Genomic DNA, 25,465 nt, shown 5'->3' with positions numbered 1-25,465 from the left:
GAACCAGGAAATTCTGAACAATTTCAACAAGATCCCTTCTTCCCTATTGCATTACATACACATAACAGGTAAAAACATTTTCTTCAAGTAAAATTAATCCAAAATTCTTCCCACTCAAATCTAATTTGCATTCCCTTCATACATGGCTAATATATATCATTAGCTTTAGAAATAGTATATGGTCATTTATGTAGTTTTTAAAGCAATAATTAGACATATTATGAGGCTCATTTTCAAAGCACTTAGACTTACAAAATTGCATAGGTTTCTATGTAACTTTGTAAATCTAAATGCATTGAAAATACACCTCTACATAACTTTGTAAGTCTATGTGCCTTGAAAATGAGCACCACAGTATCCTGATCATTGATTGCAATAAATGTCACAAAAAAGGGCCATTCCTGTAAAAGCTTCCATCCTAGTTTTCATTTGGCCTACCATTCTAGCTGAAAGAATTGTTAAATGATATGACTGGATCACAGTATCTTTGTGGGTACATACCATGTAAACATTTCTTTAAAATACTTAGATTTTGAATTTGCTCAGGTACAAAATGTAAGGAAAGGAGTTCTATTGAGGCAACTGGAAGCCACCATAGTGAAATTAATATTGGGGTTGCTCATTACCATCTTCTATTGTCTATCACAACCCCCTGGACTGTTGCACTCTGCCACATTTAGAATCATCTCTTAACCTTTTTTGGAAGATCAGCATAAACCATATTACAGTAGTCCAGGTGGGTTGACATAATTGACAGCACAACTGTTATAAAACCATTTGGACAAAGGTAAGGATGAACTTACTTCACTAGGAGTAACCAGACCAAATGTTTTCTATACTTATTTCACCTGTGACTCCACTGATAATCCGTAGTCCAAGCTAAAAGCCAGACTCTGAATTTGCATTACAAATGCATGTATGATTCTGCTACCAAAACATCTGCTAGCACATATGTACTGCAAAATAGATTTAGGTAAACAATGGATAATACATCAAATTTAGGAATTCTGGGACCTTTTTTACTAAAATGTGTTAAGAAATAGACTTACCATGTTTTAATGCGGGACTTTCCTGTGCGCTAAGCTTATTTTTAACATGGCCCCAAAATAGGGCTTTTCTTTTTGCAGATCCATGCTAATTTTTCCATTAGTGTGCAAGATCTGCAAAAATATTAACATTGGAGGTGCTAAGTGCTCCCACATTAAGTCTGTGTAATCTATTTAGAACATGCTAACTGGATAATGCTTCCATACCCATTCCCTAACCATGACATGCCCTTTCCCTGGAAAAATAGTTTAAAAAAATAGTGTGCAACTAGTGTGCGCTTACAGGCAAAGTACCACAAAACAGTTTAAATTACTGTGCTTTGCAATAAGCCTTTTTCGTGCCTTAAGCATGCAACAGCGCTTAACATGATTTTTGTAAAAAGGGCCCCTTTCTCTATCTTCTGCTTTATCAAAATGCCATCTGAATTAATCTCTCAGTGTGCCAGAATTAGGGTTTCTATTCTTAGGTATTTATAACAGATATTTAGGTGTTTTTGCAGTACAGGTCCCTTTTTCAGTTGAATCAAACATACATATTTATGTAGTGATGCATCATCTGCTCAGAAAAAATCAGAATGAAGGATCCATGGAAAACAACAGGGTTGAAAGAGTACTAGGAGAAAGGATGTATTTCGAATGTTGATCAATAAATTCTTTTTAAAAATTGCACCATGGTGTTTTATCAGTTAGAAAGTAAAATCTGAAACACTACTTACAATTCCGAAGTCCCAACTGGCTGACTTGTCAGCCATTAATACTGAAGTACCAGTGAACTCTGAATGCTAAAACAAGCAAACTTCCCACAAAGAGTCCTATTGGTTTCCAAGTGCAGACCTATGGTCATGTGGTAACATGATAACCAGTCATAAAACAGCATTCCTTTATTCTACTTCACTCCTATCACAAGTATGGAAATAATGATCCTTATGGATACATAGTATTTATTCATTTCAGAACAATTTCACATATGAAAGAGAGGAAGAGGACTGCATTTTGGTGTCATGCATTTATTTAAATGAAAAACTACACTGTACCATGAAATTTGCCATCTGACAGTATTTTACAGCTCAGCATCTGAAAAAAAAAATACAGAAGCAATACTCCAAAGTGGAGAGGCGAACAGACACTACACTGTATATCAGTGCCTATTAAACCCAAATTTAAGAGCTCAACTTGGCCTGAAACAGCCAAACATAAACAGGCAGGCTAAACCAAAATAAGAAGAAAATTAAAGGATCCAAACAGTTTCAGGCATTTGAATCTTGGAAAATTTGCTCCGGATATTGGAAAATTGTTTGGCTATTCAGAAAGCACTACAATGCCGGTCAGGAAAGCACCCGTGTGATGTTCTGGTTATTGCCAGCACCTTCTGCTACATAAAACTCTCTTCTTTTTGTTGATTTTTATTTTTTCTTTAAACATTACCCAAAGACATACCATAATTAGAAAAGTAGATTAAAAAAGGAAAAGCATTATTTTGCTCTTCCTGTATGAGGCCAAAATCTTTTAATGACAGCAATGAACTTTCAACTGCAAGATTCTTACTCTACCTTTAGACATTCCAGAACTGTTACAAATGTCATATTTTAGATAAATATGACTTTCAGAACACATTTGGTTGTATTTAGTGGAAAAAAAAAACTATTCACCATATACTTCTCCATTGATGTCATGTACTTGAATGTCTTTCACTGTATATGAGCGTGTTCAACTGCACGCAGGCCATTAAGCCAATTTCAGCTTTGTAGAGAATATGCTTTGGGAAATGACATATTAGCCCAATCTGTAATTCAGTTTAGATTACATCATTCATTTTTGAACCTAATTTTCAACACCCATTTTCTCTGTCTAAAATTTTTCTCAAGCTAATGGCAAAAGGAAAATGGTCTTCAACTTGGACTACAGTTGTGTACATGGTGAAGGGCAACAGGGACAGAGTCAAACTAAAATCGCTTTCCAGATTTTAATATACCTTAATGTACCATACAGCTCCATCTGTCAAGAGCCATTTCGTTTCACAGTGATGTCATTAATACATTCCTAAGACAGAAGAGTTTCACCTTCAATTCTTGCATTTTTTCCTTTTCTTTAACCAAAGTCTTCTGTAGGTTGTGACACCTATTAAAGGACCAGCATTAATGCCATTAATACAGGAGCTTTTGAGAGCTCACAAGCCTTTTTTCAGGTGCAACTATAGAGCTGGAGAAGAAAGCTGTTCTCTTTAGCATCTCTAGTGACTAAGGATCTGCTAATTGACTCTACAGTTCCTTATGCAATTTCCTCCTTGGGTTATACAATTTTCTTCTCCAGCTCTACAGCCACAGCTGAAGGAAGAGCCTGAGAAGGCTTGCAAGCTTATGCACCTTTTATTTTGTAATTCCTTTGAAAGCTTCAGTTTTCTCCAGAACCAGTACAGATAGTATTCCTTTCCCGGAACCATAAGACATCACAAACATGCACAATGGTGTAAAGAGGTAGGTTACGTGTTGCCATTTTTGTAGACTCATTCTGCAGAGTTGCACAAAGTGTCACGGATAATATCAAAATTAAACAAAATGTCTCCTTGTATTAAATGGATTGCATCTTTCAATGTTATATACAATTTTGAATCAAACTGTGTGGATTCTGTGTTGATCCACTTGGCTCCCAAGAAATACAACTCAGTGAACAAGCTGTAGGTGAGGCCCTTTTATTGGACTAACTCAATATCTATGACTGGCTTTCAAGAACTGTGTTCCGTTCACACAATAACCTGATGAAGGGAACTCTGCTCTGGAAAGTTAACCACAAACGTAATAAATCATTCCAATAAAAGGAACTCGCCCAACAACTTGCTTGTTGATCTTTGTTTCTATAAAATTTTAAGAACTAGATGGCAATGACAATCTCTGCTGCTTCTCTTTATACAACACATAGAATCACAGCCTAAAACTGACAGGACTCTTTGAACACTTGCACCAGCTCAACTCTGGTCTTATTTTGACAGTTGCAAGAATTATCTAACAGGCAGAATATATAAACATTCCTCAAGATCATTTTTATGTATTTATGTACACGTTTGTATGTGTGTATACTATATATATATATATATATATATATATATATATATATATATATATATACACACACAAACACAGATAAACACAGTATGTATGCACTTGAAATATCAGAGCTATACATCCTCCTGATCAGACACATGCAGACACTATGAATCAGCTAACTACAAATAGTGTTGAGCCACAGACATCTTGTACATGTATTTTAAAGTTTCTTTTTTTTTTACAGTTGTAACAAATATACATAAATATAAGAACATAAATTACAATAAAATATTGACAGCATTTCTGTGAAAATGTTGATATCAACAATCCAAATGCATTCCTGCACAGGGCCTTTATTACAATTTAAAAAATGACTACCCCAAACAGGCTAGATATGTCTCATTCCTTAGTATTTTTTTCTCTTTTTTCAGCATAATGAGGTTTTACTCCCCCTCCAAAGCATTTCGATGAAAGAAATGCCCTCTATTAGTCCCCAACTTCAATGCAATACATTATTCAGCATGTGAATTAACTACATACTTCTGTTATGATACAATACTATATTCTCTTATGCATACACAGCTGTTACAACACTGAAACACAACAGGATCACAAACCATTCAAATCTTTTCCTGAGAATGTGGTTATTTTCAACAAATCTTCTCGTATGCAACACAAAGGGCCTGCAAATGGAGTGCAGGGAGAAGGTTTCAAGTTGGCAATGACTACTCCAGATGGATTTTTAAATGAGGGACTGAAATCTGGTCAGAACCGTGATGGTGATGTTCCATGAAATTAGCATTTCAGAAATAAAAATACAGCCCTTAGGAAATAAATGCTCACAACCCATTACAAATGTTGTATGCTTACATGATTGATGACACCCTACTCCTTTAAACTGATATTGGCTGGAGTTTGGGGGAGAAGGGACCGGAGTCCTTGCAAAATGTCAATTCACTAGTCATAAAATGATTCAAAAAAATAGAGTTAAAAAGACTAGGTCCTGCTAGCAGACTTGCATCTTTGAGTTGGGAAGAATCCCAGATGAAATGTTTAGTTAGACTGCCTTCTCATGATTTCTAATACCATTTAAAATATCCTAGCGTCAGAGTTTTCTTTGTGAAACTCGGCTCACAATAGTTTCCTACAGTTAGATACATTTTTTTGTTTTGTAAGGGTACTTGGCATTTAATCACAATACTTTTTGGGATAAATCTTGGAACACAATTTACATCTGAAATTAAAATACACTGATTAGAAATGCCAAGAACAAAATCACCAAGTCTCCTCAATAGAACACCAGAAGTACATGGTACCTTAGCTGAAGACCACAATAATCATGTAGCCTTTATGTTAAAGTTTACGACAAGTTCAATAGTGTTGAAAATAATATTAAGACTAAAGGTTGCCAGATGGAAAGAAAAATACACCAAATTTCAAGAGTCGTATCTATGCATACATACGTGTAAGGCAAAAAAAAACCCCCAAACAAACAAAAAAACAGTAACAGAAATCTCATTTCACTCATTACAGATGAACAACGGTCAGTGCTTTAGTGTATCCACTCAAACTATACAGCCTAAATGCCTTATTTTCAGCACATAAATATCCCCCACATGTAAACTGAAACATCTTCATGATTCCTTAGACATGACCTTTAAGTGACATCCCCTCAGCACTCTTAAATACTGTGTGTACATTCCAGTTGTGCAATCTTGACAACAGAGGTTCCATGTCCAATTTGAAGTTATAAAATCCTCATTGGCAACCAGAAGTCTATTTGCTCTAGGCATTAAAGACGAAGTGCAAATTCACCACTAGCATTTCTACAGCAGCCATCTTTCCATATACTACACCTTGGCAGGCAAAGCTTTCTTGGGCGTTACTGGTCTCTTGGTCTGCCACAAGTGGCTATGGATGGTAATGGCATCTACACTGGCAGACATGGTTTTAGCAGGGATGTGACTGAACTGCTTCTTGTCGGAGTTGTACTTATACAGTCCCTCTATCATTTTGCGAGAGATGGATCTGGGACCTATCCCTGTTAGCTTGTTGATCTCTTCCATTTCTGGGCAGTAGGTGTACAAAGATCTAAATTGACAGCCAGAATCCCGGAACAAGATGAGGAAGTTATTGGCATTACAGCTCTCCATTTCCTGAAAAGCAAAAGGAAGGATTATGTCTCAGATATTTTTTTTTACAAAGCACCTTTTACATTTACTATTAAAGGGGCCCTTTCACTAAAGCTTAGCACATGCTAACGGACAGTAGTGTGTGCTAAATTTATTGTGCTCAGTTCTGGAGACCGTATCTTGCTAAGGATGTAAAAAGAATTGAAGCAGTGCAAAGAAATGCTACAAAAATAGTATGGGATTTGCATTACAAGACATATGAGAGAGACTTGCTGACCTGAATATGTATACCCTGGAGGAAAGGAGAAACAGGGGTGATATGCTACAGACGTTCAAATATTTGAAAGGTATTAATCCCCAAACAAACCTTTTCTGGAGACGGGAAGGCGGTAGAACTAGAGGACATGAAATGAGATTGAAGGGGGGCAGACTCAAGAAAAATGTCAGGAGCATTTTTTCAAGGAGAGAGTAGTGGCTTGGAATGCCCTCCCGTGGGAGGTGGTGGTGATGAAAACGGTAACGGAATTAAAAAATGCATGGGATAAACATAAAGGAATCCTGTTCAGAAGGAATGGATCCTCAGAAGCTTAGTAGAGATTGGGTGGCAGCACCGGGGTTAGTGCTGGGCAGATTTCTACGGTCTGTGCCCTGAAAATAGCAGATACAAATCAGTCAGGTATACATATAAAGTAGCTCATATGAGTTTACCTTGATGGGCAGACTGGATGGACCATACATACATAGTAACATAGTAGATGACGGCAGAAAGAGACCTGCATGGTCCATCCAGTCTGCCCAACAAGATAAACTCATATGTGCTTCTTTTTGTGTATACCTTACCTTGATTTGTACCTGTCCTTTTCAGGGCACAGACCGTAGAAGTCTGCCTAGCACTATCCCCGCCTCCCAACCACCAGCCCCGCCTCCCACCAACGGTTCTGGCACAGACCGTATAAGTCTGCCCAGCACTATCCCCGCCTCCCAACCACCAGTCCCGCCTCCCACCACCGGCTCTGGCACAGACCGTATAAGTCTGCCTAGCACCATCCCCGCCTCCCGCCACCGGCTCTGCCACCCAATCTCGGCTAAGCTCCTTAGGATCCATTCCTTCTGAACAGGATTCCTTTATGTTTATCCCACGCATGTTTGAGTTACATTTGGGATCACAATCTAAGTTTGTACCTGAGGCAATGGAGGGTTAAGTGTCTTGCCCAAGATCACAAGGAGCAGCAGTGGGATTTGAGCCGGCCACCTCTGGATTGCAAGACCAGTGCTCAAACCACTAGACCACTCCTCCACTGCTTTCAATATGTTTTTCAGTTCATTGGGTTACTTACTTCACTCTTTAAATGTATCTTATTATATATATATGTGAATGATATATAAGTTATTTTTCCAATAACTTCAATTATCAGTACTTGTTATTTTGTTAATGACTGTTTTGCTTTTGTAAGGTTTCTCAGCGGTTGATTGCCCATAGATTAAAACAGGTCTTTCTCTGCCGTCATCTATGTTACTATGTAAATACTACAGAAGTAGAGTGTGCTAATTTCCACATGGCCCATAGGTATGTAATAGGATGTGCAGCATTTAGCATGCGCTAATAGAATTAGAATATGCTAAATGCTGAGATTCCTATTTTATACCTATGGGCCACGTGGCACTTAGCACACGCTACTGTCAATTAGCGTGTGCTAAGCTTTAGTAAAAGGGCCCCCAAAAGTCAAGCAATTACCACAGTATACCAATCTTTAAACAATCCCTTCAACCCACGTGTACCAAGACAGCCGACTCCTCCTCAGCATTATCTAAAATCCTATCTAGGTGACGCGTGAGGTCCGCCACCTGCCTGCTAGAGTCTATCTGTTAGTGCTGTGGTACAAAGTTTTTAAAACTAAGGGGAAAAGACTATGTAGCTTAGTTGATAAAATTTGTTTTATATTTTTATTTTGCCTATCACTAATCTACAATTCCTCCTTTAAACCCCAATCAGTATAAAATAACCTGGGACCAAGTTCAAAGTATGACTTCTATGCATCTCCCACATAGAATTTACATTTTGGGAAAAGTTGGCTAATTTGACTTTTTCTGGTGCATAATTAATTCTGTTGTATACAGGGTACGCCCACCAATACTCAGGCTTTTGTTTTGGACCCAAAAATATTATGTGCTAACAAATCTTAAAGAATGTGCCTTTAGGTTCATTTTGAGAGTAGATCAGGACCTCAAGGTGGGAGGAGGCCGGAGCCCAAGGTAGGGGGGTACATTTTGGTCGCCACCCCGCCACTTATGAGTTACTGATATTCTCTATCAGGCTACAAATATTTACAATCTTTACTATCTCTGGCCAGCATATCTTTGCCATTCTTTGGTCTTCTCTCTAACTTTTTTGTTCCTTCCCCTCCCCCCGCATCCTCCTGATGTCATCTTTCCTTTTTCACTTTCAATTCACTCTCTTCAAAGTGATCATTTTGATATTTATCTTCCTTCAATTCTGATCTCTTCCCTGTCTTCTCTTCCTACCTGTTCTCCTCTCCCTATTCCTCATCCGTTCTTGACTCCACTACCTTCCAGGATTCCTTCCCTCCCTTCTTCCCAAATCCAGGATCATTCCCTCATCACAGCTCTTTCTTTTTGTCTAATACTTGATCCTCTTAACTTCCCCCTTCATCTTGAATCCTCTCTTCTCCTTTGATCTCTGCAATGTACAGTATCCTCATTCCTGAAATCACCAGACTTCTCTTTTTTTTTTTTGTTACATTTGTATCCCGCACTTTCCCACTCATGGCAGGCTCTATGCGGCGGGCAATGGAGGGTTAAGTGACTTGCCCAGAGTCACAAGGAGCTGCCTGTGCCGGGAATCGAACTCAGTTCCTCAGTTCCCCAGGACCAAAGTCCACCACCCTAACCACTAGGCCACTCCTCCACTCCCTTCCCCACCCACCCCCATTTTCATTCCCTCTCATTGCTCTCCCCCCTCCCTGGAGGAAACACCTTGCCTCCTACCCAGGATGGCTTCATATCCCAGTAGCAAACATGGGCTGTGTGTCAGCAGTAAAGCCTTCCTTAGAGGTACTTTTCTAGGCAACCAGGATCAAAAACGGAAATTAATCCAAACAAACAGTTCTAGGAAAAAATCCCATAAAACTCACATATACGGAAACCTCCGGTTGAGCAACAATGCCTCGGTTTTGATTTCTGAGGCACTGTTGACCAACAGAGAGGCTTCCGTATTTAAGTTTCAGGCTTTTTTCCTAGAACTACTACTACTACTACTTAACATTTCTAAAGCGCTACTAGGGTTACGCAGCGCTGTACAATTTAACATGGAAGGACAGTCCCTGCTCAAGGTGCTTACAATCTAAAAGACAGGTGTACAATCTAAAGACAAGTGTACAATCTAAAAGACAAGTGTAGAGTCGATCTGATGGGGCATACTATATTTCTCGAAAGGTTAGGTGCCGAAAGCAGCATTGAAGAGGTGAGTTTTAAGCACAGATTTGAAGATGGGTAGGGAGGGGGCTTGGCGTAGGGGTTGAGGAAGATTGTTCCAGGCATAGGGTGAGGCAAGGCAGAATGAGCGGAGCCTGGAGTTGGCAGTGGTGGAGAAGGGTACTGAAAGGAGGGATTTGTCCTGTGAGCGGAGGTTACGGGTGGGAACATAGGGGGAGATGAGGGTAGAGAGGTAGTGAGGAGCCGCAGACCGGGTGCATTTGTAGGTAAGGAGGAGAAGCTTGAATTGTATGCGGTATCTGATCGGAAGCCAGTGAAGTGACTTGAGGAGAGGGGTGATATGAGTATATCGGTTCTGGTGGAATATAAGACGTGCGGCAGCATTCTGAACGGATTGAAGGGGGGATATATGGCTAAGTGGGAGGCCGGTGAGGAGTAAGTTGCAGTAGTCAAGGCGAGAGGTAATGAGAGCGTGGACGAGAGTTCGTGTGGTGTGCTCAGAAAGGAAAGGGCGAATTTTGCTGATGCTGAAGAGGAAGAAGCGACAGGTTTTGGCAGTCTGTTGGATATGTGCAGAGAAGGAGAGGGAGGAGTCGAAGATGACTCCGAGGTTGCGGGCAGATGGGACGGGGAGGATGAGGGTGTTATCAACTGAGATAGAGAGTGGAGGAAGAGGAGAAGTGGGTTTAGGTGGAAAGATGAGGAGCTCGGTTTTGGACATGTTCAGCTTCAGGTGGTGGTTGGACATCCAGGCAGCAGAGAGGCTTCCGTATTTAAGTTTCAGGCTTTTTTCCTAGAACTCTTTATGCTTGGATTATTTTCCATTTTTGATTTTAGTTGCCCAGAGAAGGACCCCTGAGGAAGGCTTTACTACCAAAACACAGCCTGTGTTGGGTCCACTGTAGCTGTCTGTCTTACACTTGTCAACCACCATTTTGAAAAAAAAAAAGGTTTTGGTTTCATCATTCTGGTTCATCTGTTTTGTGATACGAGACAAAAAAGTGAGGAGAACAAATGAGGATACAAAAAAATTGTATTTATTCGTATAAAAAATGACCCGACACGGCTGTTTTGTGGCCATTCTCACTCTCTGTGTTCTATTGGTAGTTTGTGGGAGCAGACTAGTTCGTTTTTAGACTGTTACTAGGATATAATGATGTCCTGGGTAGGAGGCAAGGTGTTTCCTCCAAGGCAGTAAAGAGGGCTGAGATTGTTGGGGCTTTCTCAGTCTCCTGATTTGGAGGGGGGGGGGGAGTTATCACATGGGCTACTATTAAGATGTGTTATTTTACTGTTATCTCCAGTTATTAGGAATTATGTCTCACTATATAACATGTGCCCTATGCTAAAATATAGCAAGAGTTAGTGGAAGAAAAGACATCTTAACTGTAGTCCACATTTGTCCTTTACTGTGCCTTCAAACCATCTAACATGCGTTAAATTGGAAAAATGAACCACAATGAATTTTGTCTTTTTTTATTCTTTCAGTTTGATTCCAACAAGAAAACACGTTTCATTGTTATTTCTGTGTCACTGTAAACAAAAGCACAGACCTTGTGTCAACTGACTTCCTGTGATTTTCATCTACTAGAAATTACTTTTACCTCTAATATTTTGTTCTTCTGGCCTTCATTTACTTTACCAGCCAAGCAACAGTGAGCTAAAGCATTCTGGATTATATGCTTGTTGGATTTTGCACTGGGCTCCTTGTAAAGCTTTGGTCCTAAGGGAGAAAAATAAAAAATATCAAATTCATGCCTGAAGTGTAACTAGCACAATAGTAATAATAATACAAAATTATTCAGTAATGCAGCCCATTTCAAGCCAGCAAAAAGAGCACATCAAATAAAAACAATATCAGAATATAGTTAACCAAACAGTATGTTTATACTTAAGACTTAATATACTGCCTTTCACTTGAACAAAACAAAGCGGTTTATAAAGAGTAGGCTTTGCTACAGCATACAAAGATCTACAACTGCAAACAGGAAAGCTTGAAAGAAGCAGTGGCAGAGGGAGGCAGAGGCACAAGAATGACGGCTACCAGGGCCAGACTACATCCCTGCAATGCCAGGAAAAGCTCAAGAGAAGATAAATATTTTAAGGTGGAACCTAAATTTCAGGTAGGAGGGTTGATTCGAAGTGCTAAGGGGAAGGAGCTCTAGAGTGAAGGGACAATACAGAAAAAGCACAGTGTCTTGTGGATGATAAACTGGGGGACAGAAAGGAGATGCTCAGAAGAAGAATGGAAGGCTCTAGAAGGGATATAAGCATCTATCCGTGAGGACAAATAAAAAGCAAGAAACCTAAAGTAGTAGCTACAAAGTTCAAACTGTGTCAAATCACTATTTGCAATTAGAAATGGACAATTTACCGTCTCGGGTCCTATGCTCTGGAACACCTAGCCTATGGCTTTGCGTCAGGCAGAGTCCCTTTCCCTTTTCAAGAAACAGTTGAAAGCGTTTTTGTTTACTGCTGCTTTCATCCCTTGATTTTTTAACCTCCCACTACCTCCCTTGTTAGCTAGGTTCAGGACTGATTTCCTTGAAACCTCTGGGATCTCTTCTATACATACGTGATATCTGCTGTGTTTCCTTCTGTCTATTTACTGCTTTTCTGTCAATATTGGCATTCCACAATTCCGGGAATAACATGTATAGAATGCTTGTATGTTTGGGAAGCTTGCCAGGTGCACTTGGCCTGGATTGGCCGCTGTCGTGGACAAGATGCTGGGCTTGATGGACCCTTGGTCTTTTCCCAGTGTGGCACTACTTATGTACTTTCCTACTTTTTATAATTTTATTACTGAAAACTGCCTAGATTTTTGTTTGAAGGGTATATCAAATTTTAATAAACTTGGAAGTGCAAAGCAATCATAAAGGGCACGAGTTCACCACTGGTGCAGAATGTATGCTGGAGCAGAGGAAAGAGCTCAAGGTCTCCAGCAAAGGGTCTGGAGCAGAGGATGGAGCTCAGGCTAAACGGGCTTCACTGAATAACAGGACAAGTCTGTACAATCTCACTGTGAACGCCTTTGTAATCAGGTTTAAGAGGATTACAGATTAATCTTTGTAGAGTTATGAAACAAGGATCACTATGTTCTAATGTTGCACACTATTGACCTGCTCACCTATTTTATCGTTATCCTAATTTCAGAATCCTTCTAGAACATGCTAGTTGAGGCTGTAAGAACTATGAAGGCACTTTTCAGAAGCCAATAGCTTGGCTTTGTTGAAAATTGTTCTTCTTAGTCTAGTTAAAGGGACATGTGGCTTTCACAATGCTAGCATTTTTAGCCACATTATAAAGAGATATTTTTAGAGGGAACAAGATGGCATCGGTGTAAGGGAAGGCATTAGTGTCCATTTGTTTTCTTTATGGCTCTACAATATAAATGGATAAGGAACTATCCTGCCCTGCCAAGCACCATTGTTGAGTCCTAACAGCAGTGTTGTTCAAAATACTAGGCCAAAGTACATAAGTAAAAATAAATGTGTATTTTAATACTTAAGTAAAAGTAAAAAGTACAGTGAAGAACACATTAAAATTTTTACTTAAGTAAAAGTAAAAAAGTTATTGCCTATAACACTTTTGGAGTAAAAAGTAAAAGTATCACAACTATAATGAATGCAACTATTATTAACATTTTTACCCGAAAACTTTATTGCTCTACAATTCAATTCACTTTGCTTTTAGTAAAATTAAATTTTGAAAATGACTGTCACTTATGCGAGTGCACTTGTAAGTCATTAATCCAGCACAGCAAAAGAGGTTAGACTACTCTAGCAGAAATTGGATTGTTCAGTCTGATAAAATGTTCCTTCAAATCAGGCCAGTTTGCAATAGCACTGATGTATTCTGACTGTGTCTGCAGGTTATGATCAAGGGAATCTCTGAAACACTTGACTTCCATAGATCAAAGAGTACTTTATCATCATTATTGTCATTATTATCAGCAATAAAAGTGGTGCTGTCTAATTCACCACTTGCATCTTCATCTTTGTTATCATTGTCATGCTGTCCAATTACAGAGAAGGTTGTTGTTCTAACAATTTTTCACATGATGGTAAATTCTGTTTGAATATCTTCGAGAATTGTTGCAAGAATGTCAAATGTTGATAACTTCAGTCTTAAGGCCAAACAAGCAGACTTCCCTTCTAAAGACTCATCAATCTAGTGGACAGTTACCCCAATGTGAAATTTCCCATAGGATGACGTACAGCTGTTGTGATAGAGACATACGTCTGTTCACCAAGCATTGCAACCAGCTTCAGCATCATCTCCACTTTAAAGTGACCCAACTTTTCACTGTTCTGTTTGGCTGGAGGCCACTAACCAGTTCAACAAACACAGGCAGCTTCACTGTTCTTATAGGCTATAATTCACTGAACAGCAAAATTTAAGATGAGATGATCCACTATTTGTGTGACAAGGTTTGCTATAGGAAAATTCTGTTCCCTGTTTTGCTGTTTCATTTGGTTTACTGAGGAATCATCACTGACATCTCCCTTCTGCTTTTACTCTTTACTTTTAACTGCAAGCATCAGATATAACTGAGTAAAAGTAGTAAAACTTGGCAAAATTATTACTTCAGTAAAAGTAACAAATGTTATCCTGTACTTCTTTAGAAGTAAAAGTAATAAAACGTTTACTTAAGTAAAGTAACTAGTTACATTTACTTAGTTATTATACAACATTGCCTAAGAGGCAGATGTTTATCATCTTTTGCAGTTCCTCTGAAGATGGGAAAACCTATAGGCTTGCCCTCTGGAGGCAATGAATTGTCTAGAGCACAATATTGCGCTAATCCCCAACATGCCACACAAGCCTCCAGATCCATGGCTTAAAATAATGACAGTGCAGGGCTCAACTAGCAGAGCTGTAGCCAATTTCTTCACTCAAAGAGTTCAGACAGTGGTGGGATTGATTCTTCCCACTGCAGTGGCAGTGCTACAGGAACATATGCAGCTCCCTTCCAGTTTTCTGTGTCTCTTCAGGGTAAACAGCTGAAGTCTGAGTTGAGGGAAAAATTCAGCATATTGAAGGGGTGAATAATCCTGGGTTTCTTACTTTGATCTCTGCTGCTTCTGAATTCATAATAGGCAGTGGGGTTAATCCCGCTGTAGTAACCCTGGAGTTCATTTAGACTACACTAGTCCTCAACAGTTGATACTCCAATGTCTTTAGAGCATTTAACATCAAGGTTACAATAATAAGCAAACTCTTATTAAAGAGCTATGGACTTGAACAGACATTCAAGAGGAATAGCTTTGGCATTTTGATTTCACATGACGCCATCTTTAAACCATGGCGCTGAGACTTGGAAAATATAAGCCTGCTTGCTGAATGATTTAATAGAAATTGCAAGCATTACGCTTAGTTCCCCTGATGAAGCTTGGTTAAGTGAAACGGAGATCCCCGTTGGCACATCATGTTTTAAGCTAAGTGCTTGCTCTCTTTATTATTATTTTTTGAAGATTTTTGAAACTTTGTCTTTAAATTATTTTGTACACATGTATGATTAAAAATATAGAGGAGGTATTTTTTTAAGACCAGTGATAAGAATGGAATCTCACTGATATTGGTTATATGAGACACAATAATACCATTATCTAGACTTTTGAGGTCTTTTTCCCTCCTTTTATAATATTTTCGAAGTACATGACTTACTGCTATCAATTTTTTGCATTTTCAGTTATTGAGATTTTGACATGAACAGACAGCCATGACAACTGAACTGATTAGTGCAATGTTAGCACAAGATAGATGGTCATGCATCACCAATAAGACACTGCCTTAACAAAGTCCATAGTACGTTAAATAGGATAAATAGAGCCTGACCACATTCAGTCACAAAGCTAAGATCAACAACAACGTTTTACGGTCAAGGAATATTAGTAATATGATTGATTGTCATCTTCAATTGCTTCAGGTTCCTGAAGTCATTATTAGTAGCTGAAAATATTTTAAATTATGTAACGATAAGAAAAGTAGATCATCTGATAATCTACTATATGTCCCACTATCAAAACAAATCCAGCATTTTGATGAATGTTACAATTAAATGCATGTTTATTAATGCTAGATCAGTGCATAACAAAGTCTAAGCTGATGAGGGATTTATTGGAGATAACCAAATTGGGTTATCTTTTATTGTTGAAACATGGATTCTAGCTTTAAATTAATTTCCCTTTCACTTTGAATATTTGTCCCTTTGGCTACAAAATTATTAAGTGTCTCAGTTCCGACAAAAGAGGAGGCGGTTTAGCCCTGATTTAATAAAGAATTTCTCTCCTTTAAATTGATGGATAGCTTATTAATTCAATGCATGGAACTAATGGTATATCAATTTGTTGATTCAACTTGCTCTAATCCTTTAGGGAAGCTGTTACTTTGCATACCTCCAGGAAGCTGGGCATTAATCCAATCAAAATTGTATGAGATTATTTCACATTACTCTACCTTTTTTTTTTTTTTTTAAGATTTACTTATTTTAGGTGATTTCAATCTGAATATGGATGATTCTTAAGATATATATGCATACCAATTTGTTCAGTTTTTAAAATTTCTGCATATTGTTTTAGGTCTCCTAGTTCCTATGCATAATAAAGGACATACATTTGATTTTATAGCATACTGCTCCCAACTTTTCAAGAAAATGGGGGACCAGTTATTTGGTCTGATCATTATCTTTTGAACTTCTATCTGAGAATTCCAAGATTAATAAAAACATTAGCCATCAAATACATGGGTACAAAAAAATAGATACGGAGCAATATTATCAGGAAGTTAGAGCTAAATGTGACACAATAAAAACATTCTTTGACCAAAAGATCAATCAATCTGATAATTCTTCTAAATATCTGTTTAAAATATTTTCAGTGTTATCCTGCCCAGATCACATTTTTTCTCTTCCAGATATATTGTAACCTAATACACACGGATCTTGCAAACTTTTTTTCAAGCAAGCTAAAGTTAATAAGATTAAACAATCTTTTTGTCTAATATTTCATCTTACTTGAATATTGCATTGCCTTTAGTCCAAACAGAAGACATGATTTCAGGAGACAAGATTCTGGGACAAGTTTAGTTCAATTACGCCAAACTGGGTTTCCTTGGTTTTAAACAAATGATCTATCTGTCTATCATTTTTATTACACAGCATTCCATTAGATATTCTATTATGTCTTCCTAATTTTGTTAATGAAACATTACAAAAAGGCTATTACCCAGATTTTGTAACTAGTCTTGTACTGACTTCTATCCTTAAATCGATAGGCGCTATAGCCCAGTTGCTAGCACACCTTGGCTTGAGAAACTTCTTGAATATGCTGTTACTAAACAACTTTTGGATTTCCTTAATTCTTATGACTGTTTACATTATACATAACATGGTTTTAGACCTGTGCATAGTACTGAATCACTTTTACTTGTTCTGACTTCTGAAATGAGGAAATATTTGAGTCATAGTCAACAAATTATTCTCCTTCAGCAGCTTTTGATGCGATAGATCACTCTTTATTACTCCAGAGGCTTAGTGAATTGGGTATTACTGGCCAATGCAAAACTAGTTTAAGGAATTTCTAAAGAAAAGATTGTATAGTGTATGAAGAAAGAATTCTCTCTCATCCTCATAGCAGGCCTTATGTGGAGTTCCTCGGTGGTCCTGGCTCTCATCTTTATTATTTAATATCTACTCCAGTTCTATGCTGTCTGACTTAGGAGTGTTTAACAAAATAATCTTTCATTTGTGGATAACTGGACAAAGAATAATTGTCTTAAATTAAATAAACAGCAAATTAAAATAGTCTGATATAACGTTGAGTACTGGAGAAGTTTTATGGACTGAAAATAATTCCAAGGTGTTAGGAATAATGCTGGATTCTAAATTAACCTTTCCAGCCCAGATAAACAATTTGGTTAAGAAGTTTTTCTTTTGATTAAGGCAATTGTATTATTATTATTATTATTTGTTACACTTGTACCCCGCGCTTTCCCACTCATAGCAGGTTCAGTGCGGCTTACATAGTGGTAGGTTACAAAGTGTAGTAGAGAGAACGTATATTAAAGTGCATGTAAGATGAACAGGGGAAGGGGTAGTATAGGCGGGAGAGAGGCGGGGGATAGAGGAGAATTAACAGGGGATGGGGTATGAGGTAGATGTGGGATAGGTAGGGCGAAGATAAGGGCATTAATAGAGGTTGAGGTCTAAGATAATATGGGTTGTTGTCTGATCTGTTGTTGCTGTGTGGGAGGGCCATTTGGGTATGCAATAGTTCTTCACTGAATCAGGAAAGCTTTCGAACTATAGTGCAATTGATCTCACTTCCTCAGTTAGATTACTGCAACTCATTCTATAGTGGCGTTTCAACTACATTACAAAACATAGATTGCAACTACTTTAGAATACAGCAGCAGCGACTGATTTTTAGTCTATCTAAATTTGAAAGGGTATCACTCTTGCTGAAAAAATCTACACTGGCTACCTGTGAACTTGTGAATCAAATTTAAATTAGAATGTTTAGTGTTTAAATCACTTTAAGGTATGAATCCCAGTAAACTTTCATGTTTATTGAATGCTCCTAACTATTGCCTAAATTTTCATTTTCTGGGGCACTCGTTTTTCTTAAAAATCCATGAAAATGTATAGTTAAGTATAAGTCTGTCAAGTATATATTTTTTGAACCATCTCAGCGTTCATCAGCAGCAAGAGAGTCATTACTAGCTCACCGGATAGAGTAGAAGTCATAGATATAATTTGGAACTCTCTACCACTGTATGTATGCCTTAATTTGATATCCAGATTGGAATTTGAATTTTCCTCTTGTTATTCTCCCTGCAGTGTCATGAACTCTGGTATTGGTTAGTACTTCTTTATAATTATTTTTGTTTTCTGCTTTAGAAGATATTTATTTTCTTGTATTCTGTACAAATGATTCACTATTGGAATTTTTTTTAAATGCATAAATAAAAATAAAATTATCATTTTCCAACTATGTTGAAACTAGACCCCCCCCCCCCCCTCTATGAAGAGCATTAGATTGAATTTGGAATATCATCCCAATTCAAATTAGGCAAATCCCACATTTTCCTCTATTTTGGAAAGATCTGAAGACTTATTTTCTACCTTTCATGATATAACATTTTAAAATATAGTACTTTTGGGCTGAGAAAATGTAGTACTTTCAATATCTGGAAGCTTATTATTGTAATCTGTCTTGAATCTTATTGGAAGAAACACAGACAACAAATTAAAATAGAATAGTATGTGAGATGATTTGAATACTACTGGATAAAAAATCAAGTTGTTTCTGTTATATGAAGTGAATCTGAAGCAAAGACCTAAGAATGCCAAACACACAACTGCCAAAAAAACCTCTGAGATAAAAGTTGTTTAAAGGTATAAATTTGGGGAAGACAATAAGAACATTTCAATATGTTTGATTATCCCATTGGGCACTGTCAGGTCCATCTATGCAAAGTTTGGCACCACCAAAATACTAATTCAATTAAGCTATCTGTCCGAAGTTAGTAACTGTGGGTTAAGGAAACTACTGAGGAAGGTCACAATGAGGCCAAAGGCTACTTTGAAAGATCTATGTAGGTCTCTGGCTGAGACTAGGGCTATACTGACTGATCAACTGTTTCAAGATTACTCTGCAAGCATGGCCTGTATGGGAGGGTGGCAAGAAGGAAGTCACTGCTGAAGAAAAGCCCTGAGCCACATCTGTAGCATAAACATAACACATCACTTGGCTAACACTATCCCTATAGTAAAGCATAGTAGTGGCAGCAAGATGTTGGTGGGGGTGGGGGTTCTTTGCAGGGGACAAGGAGGCTTGCAAAGAACAAGGGAAACAAGGATAGTGCAAATTACAACTCCAGCATGTGGGAACCAAGGCCAATGCCAGACAGACTTCTACAGTCTGTGTCCTGCAAATGACAAAAACTGGTGAAGATTCGGCAACAGGAAGCAAATAGGCAAACGGTCCACAAGGGCCAGACCAGCAGGAAAAAAAAATAAGAAGACCAGATAAAAGACTAAATTGTCCAAAATATGGTTCAAAGAATTGAACAGCAGCAGCAGCGGAGTGAAAATTGCACCCAACTATGTTTTGCCCTTCTGGGCTGCATCAGGGGCCTAAAATACAGTAAAACAAAATATAGACAAATATCACATAAAAGAGATCAACACATATAGAGGCGTATTTTCAAAGCACTTAGACTTACAAAGTTGCATAGTAGCCCATAATCACTTTAAAAAGATAATAAAACCATAATCAAATCACAGTACTTACAAATAACAAATAAACTAAATCCTTGCCCAAATCATAAAACAATATATGAGACTAATATGCACATTGGAGGAGACATGCCAGTGAGACTGGAAAGTGATAAAAATAAATAGTAGTGATTGTTTAAAATCTTTAAATGTTCTGGCTGGTTGAAAGTTTGTGCTAAGAATGTACATTGAGAGAAAGGCATGCCTGAAGGGACGTGTGCATGATAATTATCAGGCAACAGTCAAAATTCATTTGATTGGCTGGTGGCTCAGGCAGTAGGTTCATAGAGAAAGTTTAACTGAGACACGTGGAAAGAGTTGGTGAGTTAAATTCTGATTTAAAGAAAAACAGGACTGTGAATGCTGAGAAATACTGATTCCTGAATAAAACATTCTCCTTGGATAGGAAGGGTGAATGATTTGTGAAAATACATGTTGCTTTATTGAACTTTCCAAAGTTTAGAGTGAGAGACTTATCACTGAGGGATAAATATATAATCCTCATATACTGAAATCTGATGATTTAGCTGTTTCCTTCTGGCTTTAAGTCTGGTCTGACCCTGTTAAAATCTGTGAAGTGGGCTATTGGAAGAGGGGGTGGGTTTGGGAAAGGCAGGGGCGATGCTGGGAGATGAGGGAAGGAGGGAGAGAGGGAGTAATGTTGGACATGGAGAGAGAGAGTGAGAGAGAGAGAGAAAATGTGGAACCCAGCCTCTATTTATACATGGGTGACAGCAGTTTTGGACATTTTTAGTCCCAAAATTGCCCTTGACTTGTACAAGAGGCTGACTTATAGACAAGCATATAAGTAAAATACCAACATATACCAATATATGTGACCAACTCTGAGGAAAAGGTGATTAAAGTCACCAGAAACAAAAAATGAGGTATTAATGAATTCTCTTAGAGCAAACAATTTGTATTAGAAAAGTCCAAACCCCATCCTTTTATGTGAAAAAATAGAAAAAGTTACAGAAGTTCAAACGTAACACTTTCAAACTGCTTATGACATGAAAAACTGGCCATTGTCAACATTTTGGATCAGAGACTTCAGCCACTTTTTCCCAACACACTCACATATGTTTTAAAAAAATGTTAGAAATTCCCAAGCTAAGAAAGGGACAAGTTCTGCACATCCTATGATGATGAACAATTATCACATTTAAAGGAGAAAATATGGTATCATTAAAAAAAATGCAGCTCAGTTGTTAAGTACAGTAAGTAGTTTTCAGTAACTCTAACTTTCATTATTTCACATTCCTAAGGCACTCCTGTCCCCCTACACCTTCATCCCATGATCTAGAGTAAAAAGTGTTAGTGCCTCTAACCTGTATACTCTGTGGCAGAGGCTACAGATGAGGTTGTAGAGGCATTTTCCCAATCTTTTTCACCATTGCGGCTGCCACAGCGACTTGGAGATAAGAATCCTTCGACAGACTCAGACCTATAGAACATATAAATGAGAATTACACTCCCTTTCAAAAACAGAGCAAAGACTGTCTCAGCCTATCTGGATACAGCCAGCAGAATCTGGATAATGCTGGTGATCACTTCTATACCCAAATATTCAATGTCAATATCTAGATATTGGCTGGTACTAAATATTTGGGCATATCTTTAAACACCATGGCTGGGGTTTAAAAGGGATGCCCACTGCAGAGTTGAAAAGTACCTTATCTATATATATAAAACTCACCCTCAACGTTCTATTGTCTGACGTCACTGAAGCCAAGGTTCGTAAGTTCGAAGCTCTGAAGCCAAGAAAATCACAGTCTCGGGGCCCCGCCCTCGCGTCAAACGTTATGACGTTGAGGGCGAAGCAATTCACTCACATCGACGGCGGCGCAATGCCGTCACTAACAACGAAAGTGCGTTGGGTGGGGGGGCCAGAGGAAAGCCTTGCTAGCGCCCGTTTCAATGGCTCCAGAAACGGGCCTTTTTTTACTAGTGTATATAGATTTCATTTATTTTCTAAGTTATCCACTATTTTTTGCCCTTTTTGAAGAACACTCAAATCTAAAGATGCTCCCTAACAATAACATTCTGGATAGCTGCCTTTACACAGACACATTGGGCCAGTGACAGAGGAACTTGCATCTTTGTGTTCAGTCCTGCCCAGACTATGTGAGCATGTATGATTTACTGACCAAGAGAGCTCACAACAACAACAATCAAATGTCAGTGACAGTTCAAGTCCCCATTTTCTGCCTGAAATCATCAGCAGATTCTGCAGGAAAGGGTTAAACATTTTGGGTTTTTTTTTTTTAATTTTTGTTTAGTTTATAGATACTTCAGTTTTTCTCCCATGATGAATCAGAACCAGGACTGGGATTTGGTGCATAAACCATTATTCCCAACTACTGGGTTATAGCTAAACATTCTTTGGAAATCAGAATTATGGAGACAATTAGCTGTCCTCCCTCTTAGGTAGAAGGCAAGGCGTTTCCACTAATGCTATGATTGGGGTGAATTCTGTTTTGTTTCTTTCATTTTGTTGCTGCTTTTTGTTTTCTATTTACCTTTGTTTTCATAATTTAGCACAAATTAAAACCATTTAGGGCCTGATTTTATAACAGGAAGCCTATATGAGAAGTCCAAAAATGCACCCATTTTATAAAGAAAAAATAATTGCCTATATGCCGTTATAATGTAAAGCAGCACTTTAGAAAGGGCATCCAATGCAGAATGTCACAAATGGACATCCATCTCCCATGCAGTTTAGAACACGATACAACCTGTTGTAAAATACTTGTAAAATGGATGTCCATGTGTGGGAAACGTCCAGCGTCATCATCTGTTCTATAAACTGAAATGCCCAAATTATGGACAGGCCAGGGGTGGGGTGGGGGCTGAAACAAGGGACATGGACATCTGTGCATCAGCAAAACTATACATTTATATGGAGCAGAGGGCAGCCTAATGGTCAGAGAAGCAGGTGGCGAATTAGGGGACCCAGGTTCAAATCCCACTTCAGCTGTCTGTGATTTTTTTTTTTTAATTGTGGGCCAACCAGGAACATAAAAATATCTACTAGATCTGAATATATACCACTTCAATAGCTTTCAGGCTTGCAGATGTTTTATATGTTCAGGTACAGTAGGTATTTTTCTGTCCTTGGAAGAGCTCACAATTTAAAAACAAAAAAGAAAAAAGAAAAGCTGAAGTAGGATTTGAACCTGAGTCCCTTGGTGATGGAGCTTCTTGGCTGCATCAAGGCCTGGATGGCTTGCTATCATCAATGGAACCATGCACTGTCCCCCAGTTTTGCAGCCTACCTGCCATTCATCTGTCTCTTCTCTCCTCCCTTTTCCTTCTTTCCCTCCCATCCAGTTTGACACTCATCCCTCTCATCAGTGCCTTTTCTAGCCTCTCAACATTCTGCTGTGACACTATTTCTTTACCCTCCACCCTGTACCAGCAGCTCAGAAAACTTCCTTTAAAAACCATGTTTCTGCTGCAATACTGCAAGAAGGAACAGAAGCATTGAAGGGAGTACTGGCAGGTTCTGGCTTAGTGGCGCAGGAGGCAATGTTAGATAGACCTGGCTGTGGAGGAAGGAGTAATAGGGGTAGGCCTGACCAACAGTGAAAGGGAGTTTTGGTTGGGCTGGGTGGGGCAACAGCAGCAGAGACTGCACATTTGGCCAGACCAGCTATGAGAATGGTACAGGAGGAAGAAGAAGCAGAACTAGGAATACTGAGGCACAAGGAGCTGCAATGGGAATCAAACCCAGTTCCCCAGGATCAAGGTCCGCTGCACTAACCACTAGGCTACTCCTCCACTCCACTTAAGGATGATGGCATCACCATCTGCAGGATGCACAGGGCCTCATGTCACCTAAGTAGATGATTTCTGTCCAAGAGGTAGTAGACAAATGTACAAGTCAAAATCAGAAGCGGCACAGTTTGATAGTTATTTGAAAGGGATATGCACAACCAAAAAGTTTCAGCTAATCTTCATTTTAAAAATGAAGTTTTTGTGTGCTTTTACATATTCATGTTTTTGCACATATTGCTTATGCACAAGTACTTTTTTTGCATGTGTAGGTCAATTGTATCTGTTAGTTTGTACATATACGTGTGTACAATCAATTTGCATACAATCTAAATCACTTGTCTTAGTTTATTCCTTGAGGGCTGCAAACAAACCAGGTTTCCAGGATATCCCTAATGAATATGCTTGAGAGATATGCATGCCCATTACATCCATTGTATGCAGTCTCTCATGCATATTCATTAGGGATATTCTAAAAACCTAATCTGCTTGTAGTCCTGAGGATTGAACTTGTACAAGCATGCTCTAAATTTTTAGGTGCATGTACAAAATAAATACATGTTCACTAATGCACATCCCAAGTATTTGCAAAGTGGTCAAGAACTAAACAGGCATGGGCACAGTTATGCTCTCCATCTCTGAACTGGTCCCTTCATTAAAGTATGGATATTGATATAAGGCAATGTGAAGAAGCTTTCCCGGCAACTGCCTGAACTAGACAAACAAAAATATCAAAAGATACAGGGATGTATTTAGAGCAAATCAGGGCACGGAACACTTAGAAGATGGAACATAATGGACAGATATAGTTATTCAACCTCAAATATATAAACAACATTCTGTGGATAATGAAGAAGATTGGTTTGAAAGATACTGTCTTAGGACACTTTTCATCATCCCTATATTTACTAGAAAATGCAAAATTGTTTCTCTAAAACAAAAGCCCATCCTTACCGGGGTGTTCTTTTGCCTGAATGTATGCTCTCATTATCTCCCGTGTTCAGCGAGGCCAATGAAAGACTAGACACTGAAAAAACACGATTAATTGGTGAACCTGAATGAAAAAAACATAAATTTGGCATTTAAGACATGCAAACAAATAGAAGAGTCTGTCTGCAAGACAACACCAGCAAAAGACAATTAAGACAGTGTCTGTGCAATGCATCATTCAGGTTGTTCTGGTATGTCTGCATGCATATTAAAAAACACAAACTCATATGAGGACTTCAACTTATTTAAATGATTCTCCAATTAATATCCTATTAATCACAGTTTCCTGGCACTGAGTGTTAATGTCAAACAGCCCTGCCAGGTGAGTCATCAAGCTACAAAGAGAGAGACAGCATGCAGCTGTCTTACTGTATCAATGTCTTCCAGAGGTCTGGGACATGGCCATAACAAATACCACTGGGAAAATCATTTCCCTATTCATGATCATTATTTCATTAGTTAGATAAGTGTTGGTTCACTTGCAGTATTACACCAATCTATAAACACCCATGCTGGAATTCTCTGTTGCCATGGCTAAATAAAATCAGCTTCAATTGCAAATGGTTTTGAGCAATTAATACAGATCCCACCTATAGAGTTGCACGGGAGCAGGGATAGTGCCCGTGGGGACCCCCTCCAGGTCCGCGGGAATCCCGCGGGGATGGACCCAGGTCCTGTGGGATCCCGGTGGAAGTGCCTTCCCTCCCCAAGCCGCAGGGTGCCCTCCTGGCACATACCTCAAGGAAC

At 38.6% G+C, this 25,465-nt stretch overlaps 1 protein-coding gene across 3 annotated transcripts in view; it reads right to left on the bottom strand.

The window, feature by feature from the left end:
• Positions 1–313: 313 nt before the first annotated feature.
• The window catches only part of CAMSAP2 (calmodulin regulated spectrin associated protein family member 2), a 260,298-nt gene continuing 235,146 nt past the window's right edge, over positions 314–25,465 (bottom strand). For 2 of the 3 annotated variants that reach the window (XM_030205237.1, XM_030205238.1), the window contains exons 14-17: positions 24,683–24,782; positions 21,283–21,398; positions 11,277–11,395; positions 314–6,243 (exon numbers count right to left, since the gene is read on the bottom strand). In XM_030205237.1, the coding sequence (XP_030061097.1) occupies positions 5,938–6,243; positions 11,277–11,395; positions 21,283–21,398; positions 24,683–24,782 (641 nt within the window). In that variant the 3' untranslated portion in view covers positions 314–5,937. The remainder of the gene's footprint in view (positions 6,244–11,276; positions 11,396–21,282; positions 21,399–24,682; positions 24,783–25,465) is intronic. The other variant, XM_030205239.1, reaches the window with a different exon arrangement.

Source organism: Microcaecilia unicolor, chromosome 6, assembly GCF_901765095.1.
Source record: "Microcaecilia unicolor chromosome 6, aMicUni1.1, whole genome shotgun sequence".
NCBI classification, from domain to species: domain Eukaryota; kingdom Metazoa; phylum Chordata; class Amphibia; order Gymnophiona; family Siphonopidae; genus Microcaecilia; species Microcaecilia unicolor.
Note: the sequence above shows the minus strand (reverse complement) of the source record. Positions and strands in the feature narration are given on the sequence as shown.